Source organism: Cavia porcellus, unplaced genomic scaffold (assembly GCF_034190915.1).
Source record: "Cavia porcellus strain 051 isolate PalLab524CR breed Dunkin Hartley unplaced genomic scaffold, mCavPor4.1 scaffold_1, whole genome shotgun sequence".
NCBI classification, from domain to species: domain Eukaryota; kingdom Metazoa; phylum Chordata; class Mammalia; order Rodentia; family Caviidae; genus Cavia; species Cavia porcellus.
In genome coordinates this window covers 145,429,160-145,444,573 of record NW_026947484.1, presented here as the reverse complement: position 1 = coordinate 145,444,573, position 15,414 = coordinate 145,429,160, and the positions used below count along the sequence as shown (strand labels likewise).

The window sequence follows — 15,414 nt, the reverse complement described above, 5'->3', positions numbered from 1 at the left end:
GCAGCTGGGGAGCGGGGAGAGGGAAGCGCCGCCGCCGCCCCGGGCCCCGCACCCCGGCTTCGGCCTGCCCGGCCTGGGGGGTGGGCGCGGCCGCTTTCCGCCCCAACTGTCGCACCCTTCCCCCGGGCCTCGAGGCGGGGTGGGGACCCGACTTGGCTGCGTCGCAGGCGCTGCCCCGCCCGCCTTTCGGATCCCCAGACGCGACTCGGGTGACGGCCGTCTCAGGCTGGCGGAGGCCTGGCGAGAACTCGCGACCGTTCTTGCGCCACCCCCACCCTTCCCAGTCTCTTCCCTACCAAGCCGGAGGAGGGAGTTTCCTTTTCCTGTCCCGCAACCCAGGGCTGCCAGCGCGGTCACCTCGGCCCTCTTTCCTTGGAAGGGCCGTCTGGGGCTTGGCAGCCCGCAAGGGAAATGGAGATCGCCTGTGGGTGTCCGGACTTGGCAGAGGACGCGCAGTTCAGGGGGGTCTTACCCATCCTCCAAGTGCGAAACCGCTGCTGTACAGCAAGGAGGGGTGGGGGACACCCGTGTTACTGTGGTTGTAGTTACTGGGATACGTTTCAGAGGCACTGTAAGGGGAAATTTCTCTTTACCTTCTCGGTATTTCACGATCAAGGAAGTGTCAGTGGTAGGGAACTTGGACAACTTTCCACAGTCCTCACCCACATTATGCTAACTCAGTTAAATCTACAAAAAGATGTAAATTTCACAACATGGATTATAAACGGTCTGATGTTAATGACAGAATATCAACAGCGTTCTTTTCTAAGGAGGAAAATTTTCTAAGATGCATATCAAATTAATACATGCAAATCTGTTCTGTCGATTTACTGCTTTCCTTGTCTCCTTTACCCCAGTTTTATTGGCACAGTTGATCTAGACTGTGCTTGGCAAAAGAATGGAAGAGTTACAGAAAGTTAATAGCTGCTTATATTATTAAAAAACGCTATGTCAGGTGTTTTGCTATACATTTGATATATTATCGCCAGTCCTGTCCCTTTGCCTGACAGACGTTATTAATACACACGCCCACCTTTATCTATATATGGTATACTGTATAAGGAAGCAGCCTCTAAAGTTAAATAACTTGCTTAACTTGCAAGGCTAGTAAATAACCAGAGGCTGTCTGACCTACTATTGCAGGTTGTTTTCTCCTTCTGGGTAAGTATTGTAGGTTTAAGATATATAGAATTGTCAGTGTTGTGGCCTAGAGAAGCCTTAAGACTCAGCTAGTACAATCTCAGATTTCATTATCAACAGCAAGTAGCACTTAAGAGATGGGAGATTCCTTCTAGCTTCAGATTTCCTAGTTTCTAAATCTACATGGTGAGTAACAAGCTAGTTGCCTTAACTCTTTTCCAACCAACCCTCACGAAAGCATGAGTAATTGAGGGCCCACTGATAATCATGTATTTTCATATGTAAGACACTCCTTTTATACCAGTTAGGGAGATACACCACCCATAGGGCAGGCAAAGATTATTGCGATTTAAACGACAGTGTTGGAAGGGGAGGTTCAAAAATCTATCTATACTAAGTCATGCTAAATCAGCTTGGCTTGGGAATATATTGTAAAAGAGATGAATCAAGGATGACATTATTTAAAAAGGAAAACATCTTAGGAGAAATAGACTGTTAAGGTATTCTTTTATATCGTCTGTTACTTTAGACATATATACTGAAATACTTACAGATAAACATAGTTCATCTGAGATTGCTTTAAAATATTTCAGAAGAAAAAAATGATGATAGTTAAAATATTAGCCTTGAGCCAGGGCATGGTGGTGCATGTCTGTAATCCCAGCACTGGGGAGGCTGAGTCAAGAGCTGCCTGAATTACCTTGTGAGACCCTGTCTCAAAAAAAAAAAAAGAAAAAAAAAAAAAACACACACACACAAGAATAGCAGAGTATTGATAGCAGTTGAAGCTAAGTTACTTGTTCATGAAATTTTATTACGGTATAATAGTTTTCATTATACAGTTAATATTTTTATATATGTTTTGCATTTCCACAGTTCTTTTTTACAATTTATAAGGGAAAAGGTGCTTCCAAGTATAATGTGAAATTTGAAATGGCTGTGTTGTAATTTTTAACAAAACACTTTTCTCACTTAAATGTTTAGTCTATAACTAAATTCTTAATGAGTTGGTTCCAATATAAATGTCACAGTACCAGGATTCATTCTAAGACTAGATAGACCTATGTAACTCTTTATAAGCAATAAGAAGAGAAGGAAGAGAATTAAGGGTTCTTATTATTAAATAACTACCATTTAAATCAAATTATCCTTTAATCCTTCTCTGATTGGTGACCAACAACACATTTTTTTCATTTTATGTAAATTTTAAGTTAAAAAGTAAGCTTCTTTTTTTAAAGTCAACTCTAGTATATAAGTGGGTCTTATCATTCCACTCTATAAAATTTGTTTATAAACCTTGGTACTTCAAAAAGAATGTTAAGTAGAATGTATAAATGATTTATTTTTAGCTAATATGGGTATTGGTTCTTTACTTCGAAATAGCATACAAAGCGTTTTTTTAACTTATCCTTCCTAAATTATTTTCCTAGTGCTTAATAGCAGTTTAATAGTTCTTAGAATCAGTCTTTTTGGCATTCACCTTTGGTTGAGCATTAAGTAATCCCTTAAAATCTGATCTTTTCTCTCAGTTATGTAAAAACTATATTGATACTTTTTAACTTCCAATGTATCTTGTTCATAGAGTTAAGTAAAGTCATCTTTAATGCCCTCCCTCCCTCCCTCTCTCCCTCTTTGCTAATTTTTCCTTTCTTTCAAGTTTATCTCAACTATAAAGGCTTCTCAAACAACAGAGCTTAATGTGAAATTCTGTGTCACTTTTCATTTTTGCATAATCTTGTAGCATTCATCTAATGAATTACATGCAAGATTGGAGCTCTAAAATTCTGTGGCACTATGGCTTTCGTGGGTTCAATAAGATTGTGTGTCCTAAGGAATCAACCCTGTTTCTTACTCTACTCTCACAATGTCCAGCATACTTCCATCTGAATTTGTATATTATTTTAGCAAGTCAAATTAGTGCCCATAAGCAAATTTTTACTTTCAGTGGCAACAAGAACCATTTCACAAGTTAAATAATTTTATCTGTATTAATATTTTTCAACATTATATGTAGTAGCTGATCTTGACTGATACCAAAAGGGAATACTAGACTGTGAAGTACACCCTACATTTATAGAGTACCTCCTGTGTGCTTCACATTGAAAGCCATATTGATGAATGAGACCAAGTACCTGTCCTCAGGGACTTCTTAGGTTAGTATCAAATTTGTCATAGTTGAATATTTTATTTTATTTGCTAAATATTCATTTGTAAATTAGTGTTCTCTTTTTATAAACCTTTCAGATGGATAAAGGAATAAGAAAAGCATTTTTAATTTAGATGCTACTAAAGCAAATCCATGATCACCATTTTTTAAATAAAAGCATATACTTTCTAAACTGTTTCTAAATTACTTCAGGAGAGACTTTGTTTTAATTTTCTAACATTTCCTCTGAAGTGATTATTAAAGTTACAATACGAACTTCATGAAAACCAGCTATTTTCTAAGGAGAAAAAAATATCTTCAAAATATTTCTGAAGTTGGCTTTGATTTTCAGTTATTTCTAGCAAGCATAATGGTGTGTCTAAGCTGGCAATGTACAGATGAATATGATACTGCTATCAACTCCTAAGGAGAGCTCCACTTTGGCCAAACAACCTACCTTTCTTACCTTTCTAACATCCTGGTTCCTTTATAGAATTTAAATTGTGATGTGTTGCCATTGTCTCAAATTTTAATAAAACATGCCTCATTCAGAATCCTTGCATTTTCTCATCATGTAAAACTCCATGTTTATTGTTAAAACTGTTTACGTCCTTTGATGTTATTAGTGTTAATTTAATAAACTAGAAGATAGTTTTTAATCCTAATACTGGTTTATGTTCATATACTGCATAAATTAGGTAATTAGAATATCAAGAAGATTGTTTTCAATTTTTTCTAAGCATTTTTAAGATAACAGCATAGCTATAAATGGCCTTAAAGTCTTTTTTATTACATTATACCCAATCAATACACTCCTAGTTGTTGTGGTATTATGTTTAAAATTATCAGACAGCTAAGCCAATTATTTAAGTATACTTAGAAGACAAATTTAATGACAGAACACAATATGTTTGAAGCAGATATTCCGAAGTGACAGTAATGACAACCAAGATTTCTAAATAGATCAAAGAAGAAACTAATGCCCACTGAGTAAACCCAAGTATATATATTTTAATAATTACTTACAAATGTAGAAAAATGGTTCTCAGTCTTCACTGCACTTTACATTTACCCAGGGAATCTTTCTCATAGAGGCTGCTCATATGAGGTTGCAACCCATTTCTATGCTTTTAGAACCTTAGGAATTGGATCATCAGTGTTTTCAAAGTTCCCCTCAACTAAAGCTAAAGAGCAACCAAGATTCAGAGCAAGGAAGAAAAATCCACTATGATTTATTAATGTGTATCATAGTCAGAATTCGTTATATATATTCTTCCCCAAGAAGATTATTTCAAGAATATTACTTTTACCCTAGTCAGAGACTGAGTGGTTGGAATTTACATTAAACAGATTATCTTTGATCATGCAGCCTTTTTACTTGTCCTTTATTTCTTGTACAAAAAGTGTAGAATCCACATTCCTTATTTCATGCTGTAGGCTATATGTCTGTCCAATTAGTAAAAGAAAGAATAATCCAGTTATGGTGTAGCATAATTGTAGTACTCTGGAAGGTTGAGACCAGAGAATTACAAGTTTGAGCCCAGCATGGGCAACTTAGCGCAAGACTGTCACAAAATAAAAACATTCAAGAAGGAAACTAAGAATGGAGCTCAGTGTGAAGGTTTTGGGTTCAATCCCCAATCACCTATACACACACACACACACACACACACACACACACAAAACACAGGATTACAGTGCCTGACATTACTATAGTCAAATCACTTTCTTAAAAGTAGTATTTAGAGAAAATGTACAAAGGAGAGAGGATTAAGCTTCATGTTTTTATGCCATTGTTTCATACCAATAGTATGAAAAATTCTGCATCAATTTATATTTTAGAGGTTTGTATTTCTCTGACATTTAAATTCTGACTTTTATTGTAGATTTTCATATATGTTTTTTTTTTATCGGTACCGGGGATCAAACTCACGACCACCTGCTTGCAAAGCAGGTGCTTATGCTGCTGAGCTAAATCCCCAGCCCCTCATATATGTTCTTAAACTGTTCTGCTACCCATTCATTAAAATATGTGCTTAAATCAACTAGTTTATGATTAACACCTGTTATCAAAAAAACTACAAAGTCAGTAATGATTTTGGACATGAAGATATTGAAAATTAAATTTTTTATGAGTTAATCCTGAAATTTTTAGCAACTCAGAAAGAGATCTTTAAAAAAAAATAGTAGGTCTTTTGTCTTTCAGAAAAGGATGTCATTATAATTTTAAATTTATGTCAAGTATTACATATTGTTATGCCAGCTGGAACGTAAAATCCTTGAGAATAAAAACTGTGTCACAAGTTGATCAGGTTGGTCATCTTGTAGCAGAAGAAAATACATATATAAACTTTTTGTTACTAATTCAAGTCTAATTTAATTCCTATAACTTAGAATTTTCTATAGTAGGTACACTCTTTAAAATATTTTAGAAAAAAATGTATTCAGAATCATTCTTTTGTTATCTTAATACAGCATTCCTTCTGATTAATGATAAGAAAAAACCTTTAGTCCCCATAAAAATAAATTATGGAAAAAATTATATATTTTATACTTACACATTTGAATAATAAAATTTAAACTTATTGCAGTGTAAAAATGTAATAGTAGCAGTGTTATTATGCAACACCCTTTTCAGTGAAAATACTAGTTAGGCCACGGTGAATAATGAATGTCACTTAGGAAGCAGAGGTGGACTGGAAGAGATAACTGTCCAAGAATGCTGTGAACAAATAGCAAGAAAACACAGTCCATACTTGGATACAAGTGACAAAACTACAAAATATCACTCTCTTGAAATCAACAAGTATTTAATGGAAGTATAATGTATTGTAGAAGAACTTAAAACTCAAATAGGTAAGAGACTGAGTCACTTGACAGCTTAGGCAACATGTATAATCATTGGATCTCAGCTTATTCATCATTAAAATTATGATTCACACATACAAGGTTCTTTTGAGTACTTGATACAAAATGCATTGCTAGGTGTATGGAAATTTTAAGTACATATTGAAGCCCTGACATTGTGAAGAATTCCGAAGTATAATAAAAATGTGATTATCTTTTTGAAAAAGAAAAACAGGTTAAACCATAGATAATGTACTGAAATATGAGGCACAGATGTGGATGTGGTAGAAAATAACAACCGTTTTCACTCAGAAATACAAGTAAATACCAGGTGAAATTTATTACTGGCCCTTACATACATTGCTGTTGGGAATTTTCACATTGATGTGCAAGATTTTCTTCTGTTTTTGTTTTGTTTTTTGTTTTGACCTTTTGAACTAGAAAAAATTTTTTAAAACCATTCTTATTCAGTAAATCACTTGTCTCAAGTACATACTTGTCTCTTCTTGGGGAAAAAAATTGTGCAAATACCAATATATAACCTGGAAATGTTCTATTTTTTCACATACTGTCTTTTTTTTCTCTAAAATATGCATTTATAAGAGATACTTGCAAGGTATTATGAGAATCACAGAGAAAATTTTAAATAAAGAGACCCTTTGAATTGAAGATTGAAATGTTACTGTATTTTTCCAATTAATTAACTTCCTAATTGTTAGGTCTCTAAAATGCTGTCAGACAACACCTTGACCTAAATCCTAACTTGTGCCAGATAAATTCAGTGACTGTTTCTTTAGCCACTACTATATAATATTTTTAGTAATTTCTGTTCTGCCCATTTAACACATTCCCGCCAGTGTGAATCTCCTGGTGGTACCTGCTTGACTGTCCCATCTGGCTGCTTGTACCACTGATGCTACAAACAGATCTAATTTTTTAATAGTCTTTTTAGCAATGAGACATACAAATTAGGGCCCTGTCATAAATTCTAGTGTGTTCCTAAAAACTCCTAAGCATTTTATATACTGAAAAAATTAGCCTGTAGACTGTAGATACCAGTATTCAGTTCTGTGTAACAGAGCCATGCCATTTTACTACTAAAAGAGTGTTTTGCACAGACTGACTTACTAAATGCAGGTTTTTAAGTTACTGATTTGTTAAATTTTTTCTGTTAATCTACTTTTGGCTATTAAATATAAATTGATGTTGACCAATTAAAATGTATAAAGGGCTGGGGATATAGCTCAGTGGCACAGTGCCTGCCTGGCAAGCGTATGATCATGAGTTTGATTCCCTGAACCCTCCCAATTTTTTTTAAATCACTTACTGTACTTCTTAACATCATGTTGGGTGGCCTCTTAAAGCAGCGCCTACGTGTAGCTGAGCCAGTACCAGGACCGGAACTTTTGCTGTGTCAATGAAGAACAAGAAAAATTACTGAAGAAAAGTTACACGTTGTAGGTCGGAAACCTTTCTTTTTACACAATTGAAGAACAAGTTTATGAACTCTTAAGTAAAAGTAGTGACAGTAAGGGCCAGGGATTTAGCTCAGTGGCATTAAGTGTTTGCCTGGCAAGTGTGAGGTCGTGAGTTTGATCCCCGGTACCGCAAAAAAAAAAAAAAAAAAAAAGTAGTGACATAAAGATCATCATCATGGGTTTGGATAAAATAAAGAAAACAGCATGTGGCTTCTTTTGTTTGTGGAATACTACTCAAACCCCATGTGGAAAATACCGTGCGTTTCATAAACGGAACCTGTCTGGACAGCAGGATCATTCGCACAGACTGGAATAAAGTTAACAGGAGAGCGGGCAGTATGGGCGCGGGTGGTCTGGAGGCCAGCTTTGGTTGAGTATGGGTAGGACTATGACACTGGAAGAGGAGGCTATGGCAAAATACACAAAAGCAGTGTTAGTGGTGAGAGCCCTGCCTGTGCAGATTCCCTCCTTCCATCTGCTGAAAAACTTAACAGAACCATTTTCTGGTACCAGATCAAAAACTGTGTTCCTTGTGGCTGAGAGCAGGGTTCAGAAATGAAGCAAACAGAAATGTGTTCCTCAGCAGTAGATTCAGCTAAAAATCTACACTTCTAGGAAGACTAGAAAAATGCAAGAATTCATTTTCTTGATTCTTGGGTCTAAGGAGGCTCATGATCTACCCTGGAATGTGGAACAGTTCTTTTTTTAAATTTGAAGTTTACATAATGTAAAGTTCTTTATGATAAAATGGAGTTTTAATGTGTTAGATAACTTTACTGTAAATTAGGACATCTTTGACAACTGGATATGTTTTCTGAGTTGATTTCTAATCTCTAAAGGCAAACTTGGATCTTCCTAAATATTTGGCACAAAAACCTGAGGTCTCAGAGACTCTCCCCACTTCTGTGCTTTACTTTCAGAAAACTAGGTACAGGCCTTGAGTTCTGCTTAATACATTTTTCAAAATATACAATGTTTTGCCTAAAGCTAAAAAAGAAAAAGTCTGACATGGAGATAAAGAATTTATTTTGCATTTATAAAGCAATAGATGATTTCTTATATGAGTATGATTTTCTCTAATTAGAAAAAAATGTTTTCATCTAGCAACAGAGCATTTTCTAACATCCAGTAGTATGTGATGATTTGAGTTGGAATACTATACTGTGAATATCCCTCATATTAGAATAAAATGTGATTATCTGCTTCAATTCAAAACTGGTTATTGGAGTTTTTTAAAAAGCTATTATCAGTTGTGAAGTAGGAAGAAACCATTTACAGACATTTACTGAGGATACACTATTCATTTGTAGACATTTGTTTTTATTCTGTATTTTGAGCTAATGTAATTTATATTCTTCTGTAGTAAGACATAAATCAGATTTCTAAAGACCTTAAAACCAAAGACACTCATTGTTATCTAAACTATCTTTTGTGGCCTGGCAAGGCAAGGTGAGAGTTCTATTTTTGATCCCCCCCAAAAAAATTATCTCTTGTAGCAGATTACAATAAAATTGAATCAATTTACAAAGAAAGAAAAATGCATAAAGGTGGAGCGAATGACTGTAAAAAGTAATGCAAATGGAAGATATATCAGCAAAGGACTACATACTCTTCACTTAGCTCTTCATAGAACTTAACTGTTTCTTCCCATGCTTACCATATTACTCTTCTTAGCATTCTTAGCATGTCTTACTATTTAGTCCAATCACTTGTTTCCTGCTCAGAAATGTTATTTCTTTAAGAACTTCTATCTTACTCTTGCTTCCCTTTCCAAACCTCAATCACTCATTCTTCATCCCCACCACTCCCTGTGAAGCCTCCCATGATTCTCTTGGCTTCCTCCTCACTGATAAATTAATTCCTTCTGTATACCTTTGAGAAACAATAGAGACACCTACATTGATCGTTTCACCTTTGTATCCTTATCATTAAATTGTTTTATTTTTTGTTAGCTTCCTCAGAGCAAAAACCCATATGCTTAGAATAGTACCTAACATATATATAGGTTCTTAATAAATGGTCTTTGTTGAAGAAATGAGTGGAATAAAGAAAAATATTTAGGAGAGAGTGTGTGTGTTCAATTTTTAAGGTACTAAGTGAAAAATTTTCTTGTATCAGTGTTTATGTACGCTATTCTATTGGTTGTCCTATTTCCTTTCTCATTATAGTGGTTGCTCTTGATAGTGGTTGCTTTGTCAGGGAAATTCCCTGTCTAAACACTGCTTAGTAGACTTTTAACGTATAAAATTACAGTCTGTTCTTCTGTAAGAGGTCACATTGCTTAGAATTTTCAAGGATCTATAAAGATTACCAGTTCTTCGCTAAGAATGCATAGTTTATCCAGCTGACCTGGGCATCAGTTTGCTTTCTATCCCTTTCCCAATCCTCAATTATAGTGCACTGTAGGATTTGGAGTTTACGCAATAGCTTTGGAACTACTATTCTCAGTTCCACCCATTGGGTCAGTTTCTAAAAGACCTGAAACTTTACAAAAGCTGTTAAAGCTGTTACTTCTATCCATGAACAGGACTTTCAATGTGGTTTGTAACCAGAAACTGAGAATAAAGAACCTTTGGGTAATGTGCTGATAATTACTTGAAAGTACGAGGGTGAGAAGGATGTTGAAAGAAAGAATAAAACTCAGAAAACAGAGCAACACGAAAGAGTTTAAAGAAAGGGAAAAAGGCAAGGTGACTATTACTTTGTTTGCTAGAAATGAGTCATAACTGAGCATAGAATTAGTGCTAGTAATGTATCTGTATTGAGGTTTGGAAACTACATTTTCTGGAGAAAAATAACACATGATCAACAACCTGAGTCATTGCCTCTAGTGTTATTTTTTAAAAATCCTAAAGCTCCATAAGATCCACACAGAAATCATTTTCCTCTGTATTATTATATAGACAATGCTACCATTCCTCAAACACCAATACATTTAATATAATAAAAATTGATATACTGAGTATCTTTAAAAGATCTTCAGAAGTGGGGTGTGGGTGGTGCACATCCATAATCTCTGCACTTTGGAGGTTGGGGCAGGAGGATGGCCAGAAGTTTGAAGCCAGCCTGCAATACAGAGCAAGACCCTATCCCCCCAAAAACAATAATTAATTAATAATCTTCATAGTAAATCAGATATATACCTAAAGATAGTCTATAAATAATTGTTGAAAGGTATACTGAAGAAACAAATGATACTTTCCACAAAAGAATCCTGTAAACATCCATGGATGTGGCTAAAGGGCTAATAATTATCAGCCCTTTTTTGAAACAGAGTAATTTACATGTATAGTCTTAATCCTTAAAACACTGTAAGACATGAATTGTCTCTTTTATGATAGAAGATACTAAAGAAAAATACTCTCAAAAGCTTGTTCAGATGAGACAACAGTGCACTTAGGATTTGAATATAGATTTGGAAACTGATTCAGAGCTCTTAGTCTTTACCTTTATGTTGTCCATATGTAGGGAATATCTGTATACTTTACATGCCAAACAGTGTACTAGATTTTCTATAGAATTCATACATTTTAACAGAACTAAGGTTACCTGATGACTATAAAATAAAGTCATCATTACTGCTATTCTAGAATAGATCAGTTACCACTGGGGCAAAAAAACAGTTCATACGCAGTTGCTTACAAACCTAGAACACAATTATTTGTATGTCTAGAATTGCTTGAATTTGAGTTTGCCTTTTATTTATTGATTCAGTTTCCTAGCACTTATTGAAAGTCTTGTTTTATTTATTTTTTAATCATAACAGTTCACAGAAGAAAAGCTTGGCCAAGCAGAGAAGACAGAATTGGATGCTCACTTAGAGAACCTCCTTAGCAAAGCTGAATGTACCAAAATATGGACAGAAAAAATAATGAAACAAACCGAGATATTATTGCAGCCTAATCCAAGTAAGAAACATTACCGTTTATCCACATTAAGTACTGTTAATGAGTTTTTAAATGTTAAAAATGGACTTTATTGTGGCTTCAAGATCTGTGGTATTTTTTTATATATGCTTTGGGTGGAGAAATGATAAATACTTGTGTGTCTTCTAACAAATTCACAAAATAGCATTTCTCTTTGTAGAATCCTCTTAAAACTTTTTTGTTTTTAATTCTCCTAAAACTTTTAACTGTAGGCAGTGAATTTGAATTTTAAGAGTTTTGAGGGACCGAAAAGATAAATCTTTCTTTTTCATCTAGAGAAAAATCACTCCTAAATAATTAAGGCATGGCTAATATAGAAGCTTAAATAGCTACCAGTTTTTATGTTTTAAGTTTCACATTTTCATTAAATTGTACCATTTGGTTTTCCAACAGATGTGAGAGTTTTCCTATCACTTAAGTCAGTAACTTTGCAAATAAAATGTATAATTATTGGATAAAATTCGCAAAATTCAAAAATAAAGGACAAACATGTATGCTTTCCTTTTTTTTGCTGTTATAACTATGTTGCAAAATTTTATAACTTTAGTACTAACAAAGCTTTAATTGCTATAAAATATTAGTAATTATGTACCATTTTAGTTGTTGGAGTAACCTTCTAAATAAGCCTTCCATACCTTGTGTGAGACTTCTTAACTTTGGACACCATGTGATATTTCTCACTTACTTATATAGCATAGCCAAGTGCAGTGACTCACACCTATAATCCCAGCACTCGGGGGACTGAGGCAGGAGGATTTCTATGAGTTCAAGATCCTGACTCAATAAATTAATTAATTAAAAAATAGCATCACACTTTTCAAAAATAGTAGATATTTTTCCTCCTATTCTTCCTCTAGCCAAAAGTTCTCATATATAGAATCTTTTCTATAGTTTTTCTGATTAGCAAATAAGCTCATTCATGACAGGTTGATAAAGGAGTATAATATAATTCCATATAATAGAATATGTATATGGTAAGATAGTAAGAGGTTTTTTTTGTTTTTATTTGTGCCATTATTATAAAGTTACATGAATTTTGAATGGTCAGACTGAGGCTTATTTTCTTGTAAGTCCTATTGTTTTTACTGTTATCAGAAGTGTTACATGTAAGTACATACATGTTACATTAGCAGAGTTAGCTGCCTATTTTATGACCTATTGAAACAAAACACTTAATTATTAATTTACCAAACATTAACACAATGAAATAAATTTATGATTCATATTTATATCTTTGACCTCATATTATAATCTGTGTGAGATGCTTACAAAGAACCTATTTGACTTACCTTGTTTGAGAATTGTAGTTTTAATTTATATTTAGTCGTGGTTTCTGGAAATGTGAGCTATTTTTAGCTCTCCCTGGAATACCTTGCTGTTGGGCAGCAATGTAAATTTGAATTTTATTTCTTTTTTTAAAATTTGTTTCATGTTAAATATTACCCTAACCAAGACTATATTTGGCTTTTACTGATTTTTTCCCTTTCCATTTATACTGGTATTCTGTGATTGCCTTTATCCTTTTGCATTTTAATGTTACTTGTAATGGTAAAATTTTTTCAGTGAATGCGTGCTCAGAGACACCACCTACATATGTCTTTGAACTTTAAACATAAATAAACTGAAACCAGATCTTCTTATTGCTTATCTGTCTAGAGCCCACTCCAAGCCTGAATCTGTCTCTTAAGCTTCGGTGCCTATATTTAGACTCTCTGGCAAGAGGTGCTCCTGTTGAAGGTGTCAGATGTGACTCTTGAGTTCTTTATGTCCGTGTTTTCTCAGCTCAAAATCCCGAAGTTTGAAATTATGAATATGTATTCAGAGGTTAAAATTATAAAGTTAGGGCAAAGGCAATTTCACTAGATAATAAGTACTACCAATCATTTTTGAAACTTAAAATCCCTAAAATATTAAAATAATGAATTTAGCTTTATTTTAAAGTGTTTTTGTGCCAAGATATATTGTATCAGATTTCCAAAATACAAGTTTCTTAGAGCTGTATGGCATTCTTACATATAAGTTTTAAAAATAAATAGGGGCTGGGGATTTAGCTCAGCGACATAAGCACCTGCCTTGCAAGCAGGCGGTCATGAGTTCAATCCGCGGTACCGATAAAAAAATAAAAAATATATATAGAGAGAATTACATTCTTGAGTGAATGGGAATTTCATGTTTAGAAGGCAGTTTACGCCTGGAGGTCAGCAAAGCAGTCTTGTAGATAGTTTTGCTCTTTTGAAGTCACTGGTAATTTTAATCTTTCTCCTAGATGCTAGAATAGAAGAATTTGTTTATGAGAAACTGGATAGAAAAGCGCCAAGTCGTATAAACAACCCAGAACTTTTGGGACAGTATATGATTGATGCAGGGACTGAGTTTGGCCCAGGAACAGCTTATGGTAAGTGCAAAGCAAAAAGTTCTGATAAGAAGTATCTTACGTTAGATTTTTGCTACTTAGAGGTGTCATTAACATATAATAGAATCATTTTTAATTTTAAATTTATTATTTTAAAATTTTTAACAAAACTGAGAAATATAGGTGACCAATAAATTTGTACATTTTAATTTAATATATTTATTGAGAACATACATTTTCTTTAGTTCTAAAAGGTTGAGAATTTTTACCTATACTGCCATTGTTCTTGCAACATTTTTATTCTTTACACATGTCTCTCATGATTTTTGTAAAGCTTTCCTGAGGGCTATTTGTTTTCTATTAAAGGTACTTCATACACAATAAATGTTTGAACAAATCACTTGTATATTCATTAAAATAGTGCAAAAATGCCAATGCCCTCAAAAATTTCAGCGATGGTTCTTTCTAGATGTTCAAATTATATTTCATTTCCATTTTCCTGTTTTGTATTTCATGTTTTCTGTGATTATGTTTTATAAGTAAGCCAGTTTTACTTAGTTGCTATTCTTTTTAATGCATAACTCAGAAGTTGAAAGTTATACATCTTTATTACTGAGACTCATTTTCTTGTGAGACTATTTCAGATTTCTTTCACTGCCTTTCCCTGTTGTTCATGGCTAATTTGATTTATTAAGAATACTTAAAGAGGGGGCTGGAGGTTTAGCTCAGCAGCATAAGCACCTGCCTTGCAAGCAGGCAGTCGTGAGTTCGATCCCGGGTACCGATAAAAAGGAAAAAGACAAAAATAAAAGAATACTTAAAGAAATTTTTTCAAGTCTGAAAATACTCAGAATAAATTTGAAAGTCAAGAATTTTTAACTGTTAACTTTTCGGAAAACTTTTATGAATGTTTCATTTCCTGTTTGTGCTGAGGTCAACTATGAAGGTGACCCAGTCCTTTTCTTCACACAGCTGAAGGCCTGGTGGAGCATGAACATTAGAAAAACTTTTAGATTTTTCTTCTTTTTTTAATCTGCTTAGTATGTTTGCTCCTGAATATATCCTGATAACTAAAATTGGGCTTTGAGAACCATTAGTAGTAGAATTTAAGAGCTAAAAATTGAGTATTCCAGGCATTAAACTAAGCACTATACTGTGTATGCATGTGTGCAAATACATGTATTTTAGTAAATTATCACTTATATCTTGCTTATAATATAAAATTTTATCATCTCTGTTTTAGAGATAGGAGATTCAAAGTTGGAGAGGCTAAATAATTCATCCATGTTTCCACAGCTAGTAAATTCAAATTCAGATTTGCATGTATCTGGTGACAGAGCTCTTAACTACTATGCTATTTATTACCTTCCATACCAATCAGACCTAATCTGATTGTAATACGAAAGGCTTAAAATCTGCAGGGGTAGACTTAAAGTAGAACAAAGGTAAAGCCTAATCTTGAGATTCCTTTATTTTCACTCTTGCCTCTGCTTTGTCTACTGTGTTGTCTGGTTTAAATATCAG

General features: G+C 34.2%; 1 protein-coding gene and 1 pseudogene across 3 annotated transcripts in view; both read left to right on the top strand.

The window, feature by feature from the left end:
• Sh3glb1 (SH3 domain containing GRB2 like, endophilin B1) overlaps positions 1 to 15,414 on the top strand; it is a 37,048-nt gene that overhangs the window by 399 nt on the left and 21,235 nt on the right. For all 3 annotated transcript variants that reach the window (XM_023561239.2, XM_023561240.2, XM_003478793.5), the window contains exons 2-3: positions 11,378 to 11,519; positions 13,804 to 13,932. In XM_023561239.2, coding sequence (XP_023417007.1) covers positions 11,378 to 11,519; positions 13,804 to 13,932 — 271 coding nt within the window. The remainder of the gene's footprint in view (positions 1 to 11,377; positions 11,520 to 13,803; positions 13,933 to 15,414) is intronic.
• LOC134477873 (nuclear cap-binding protein subunit 2-like) lies at positions 9 to 11,465 on the top strand (annotated as a pseudogene).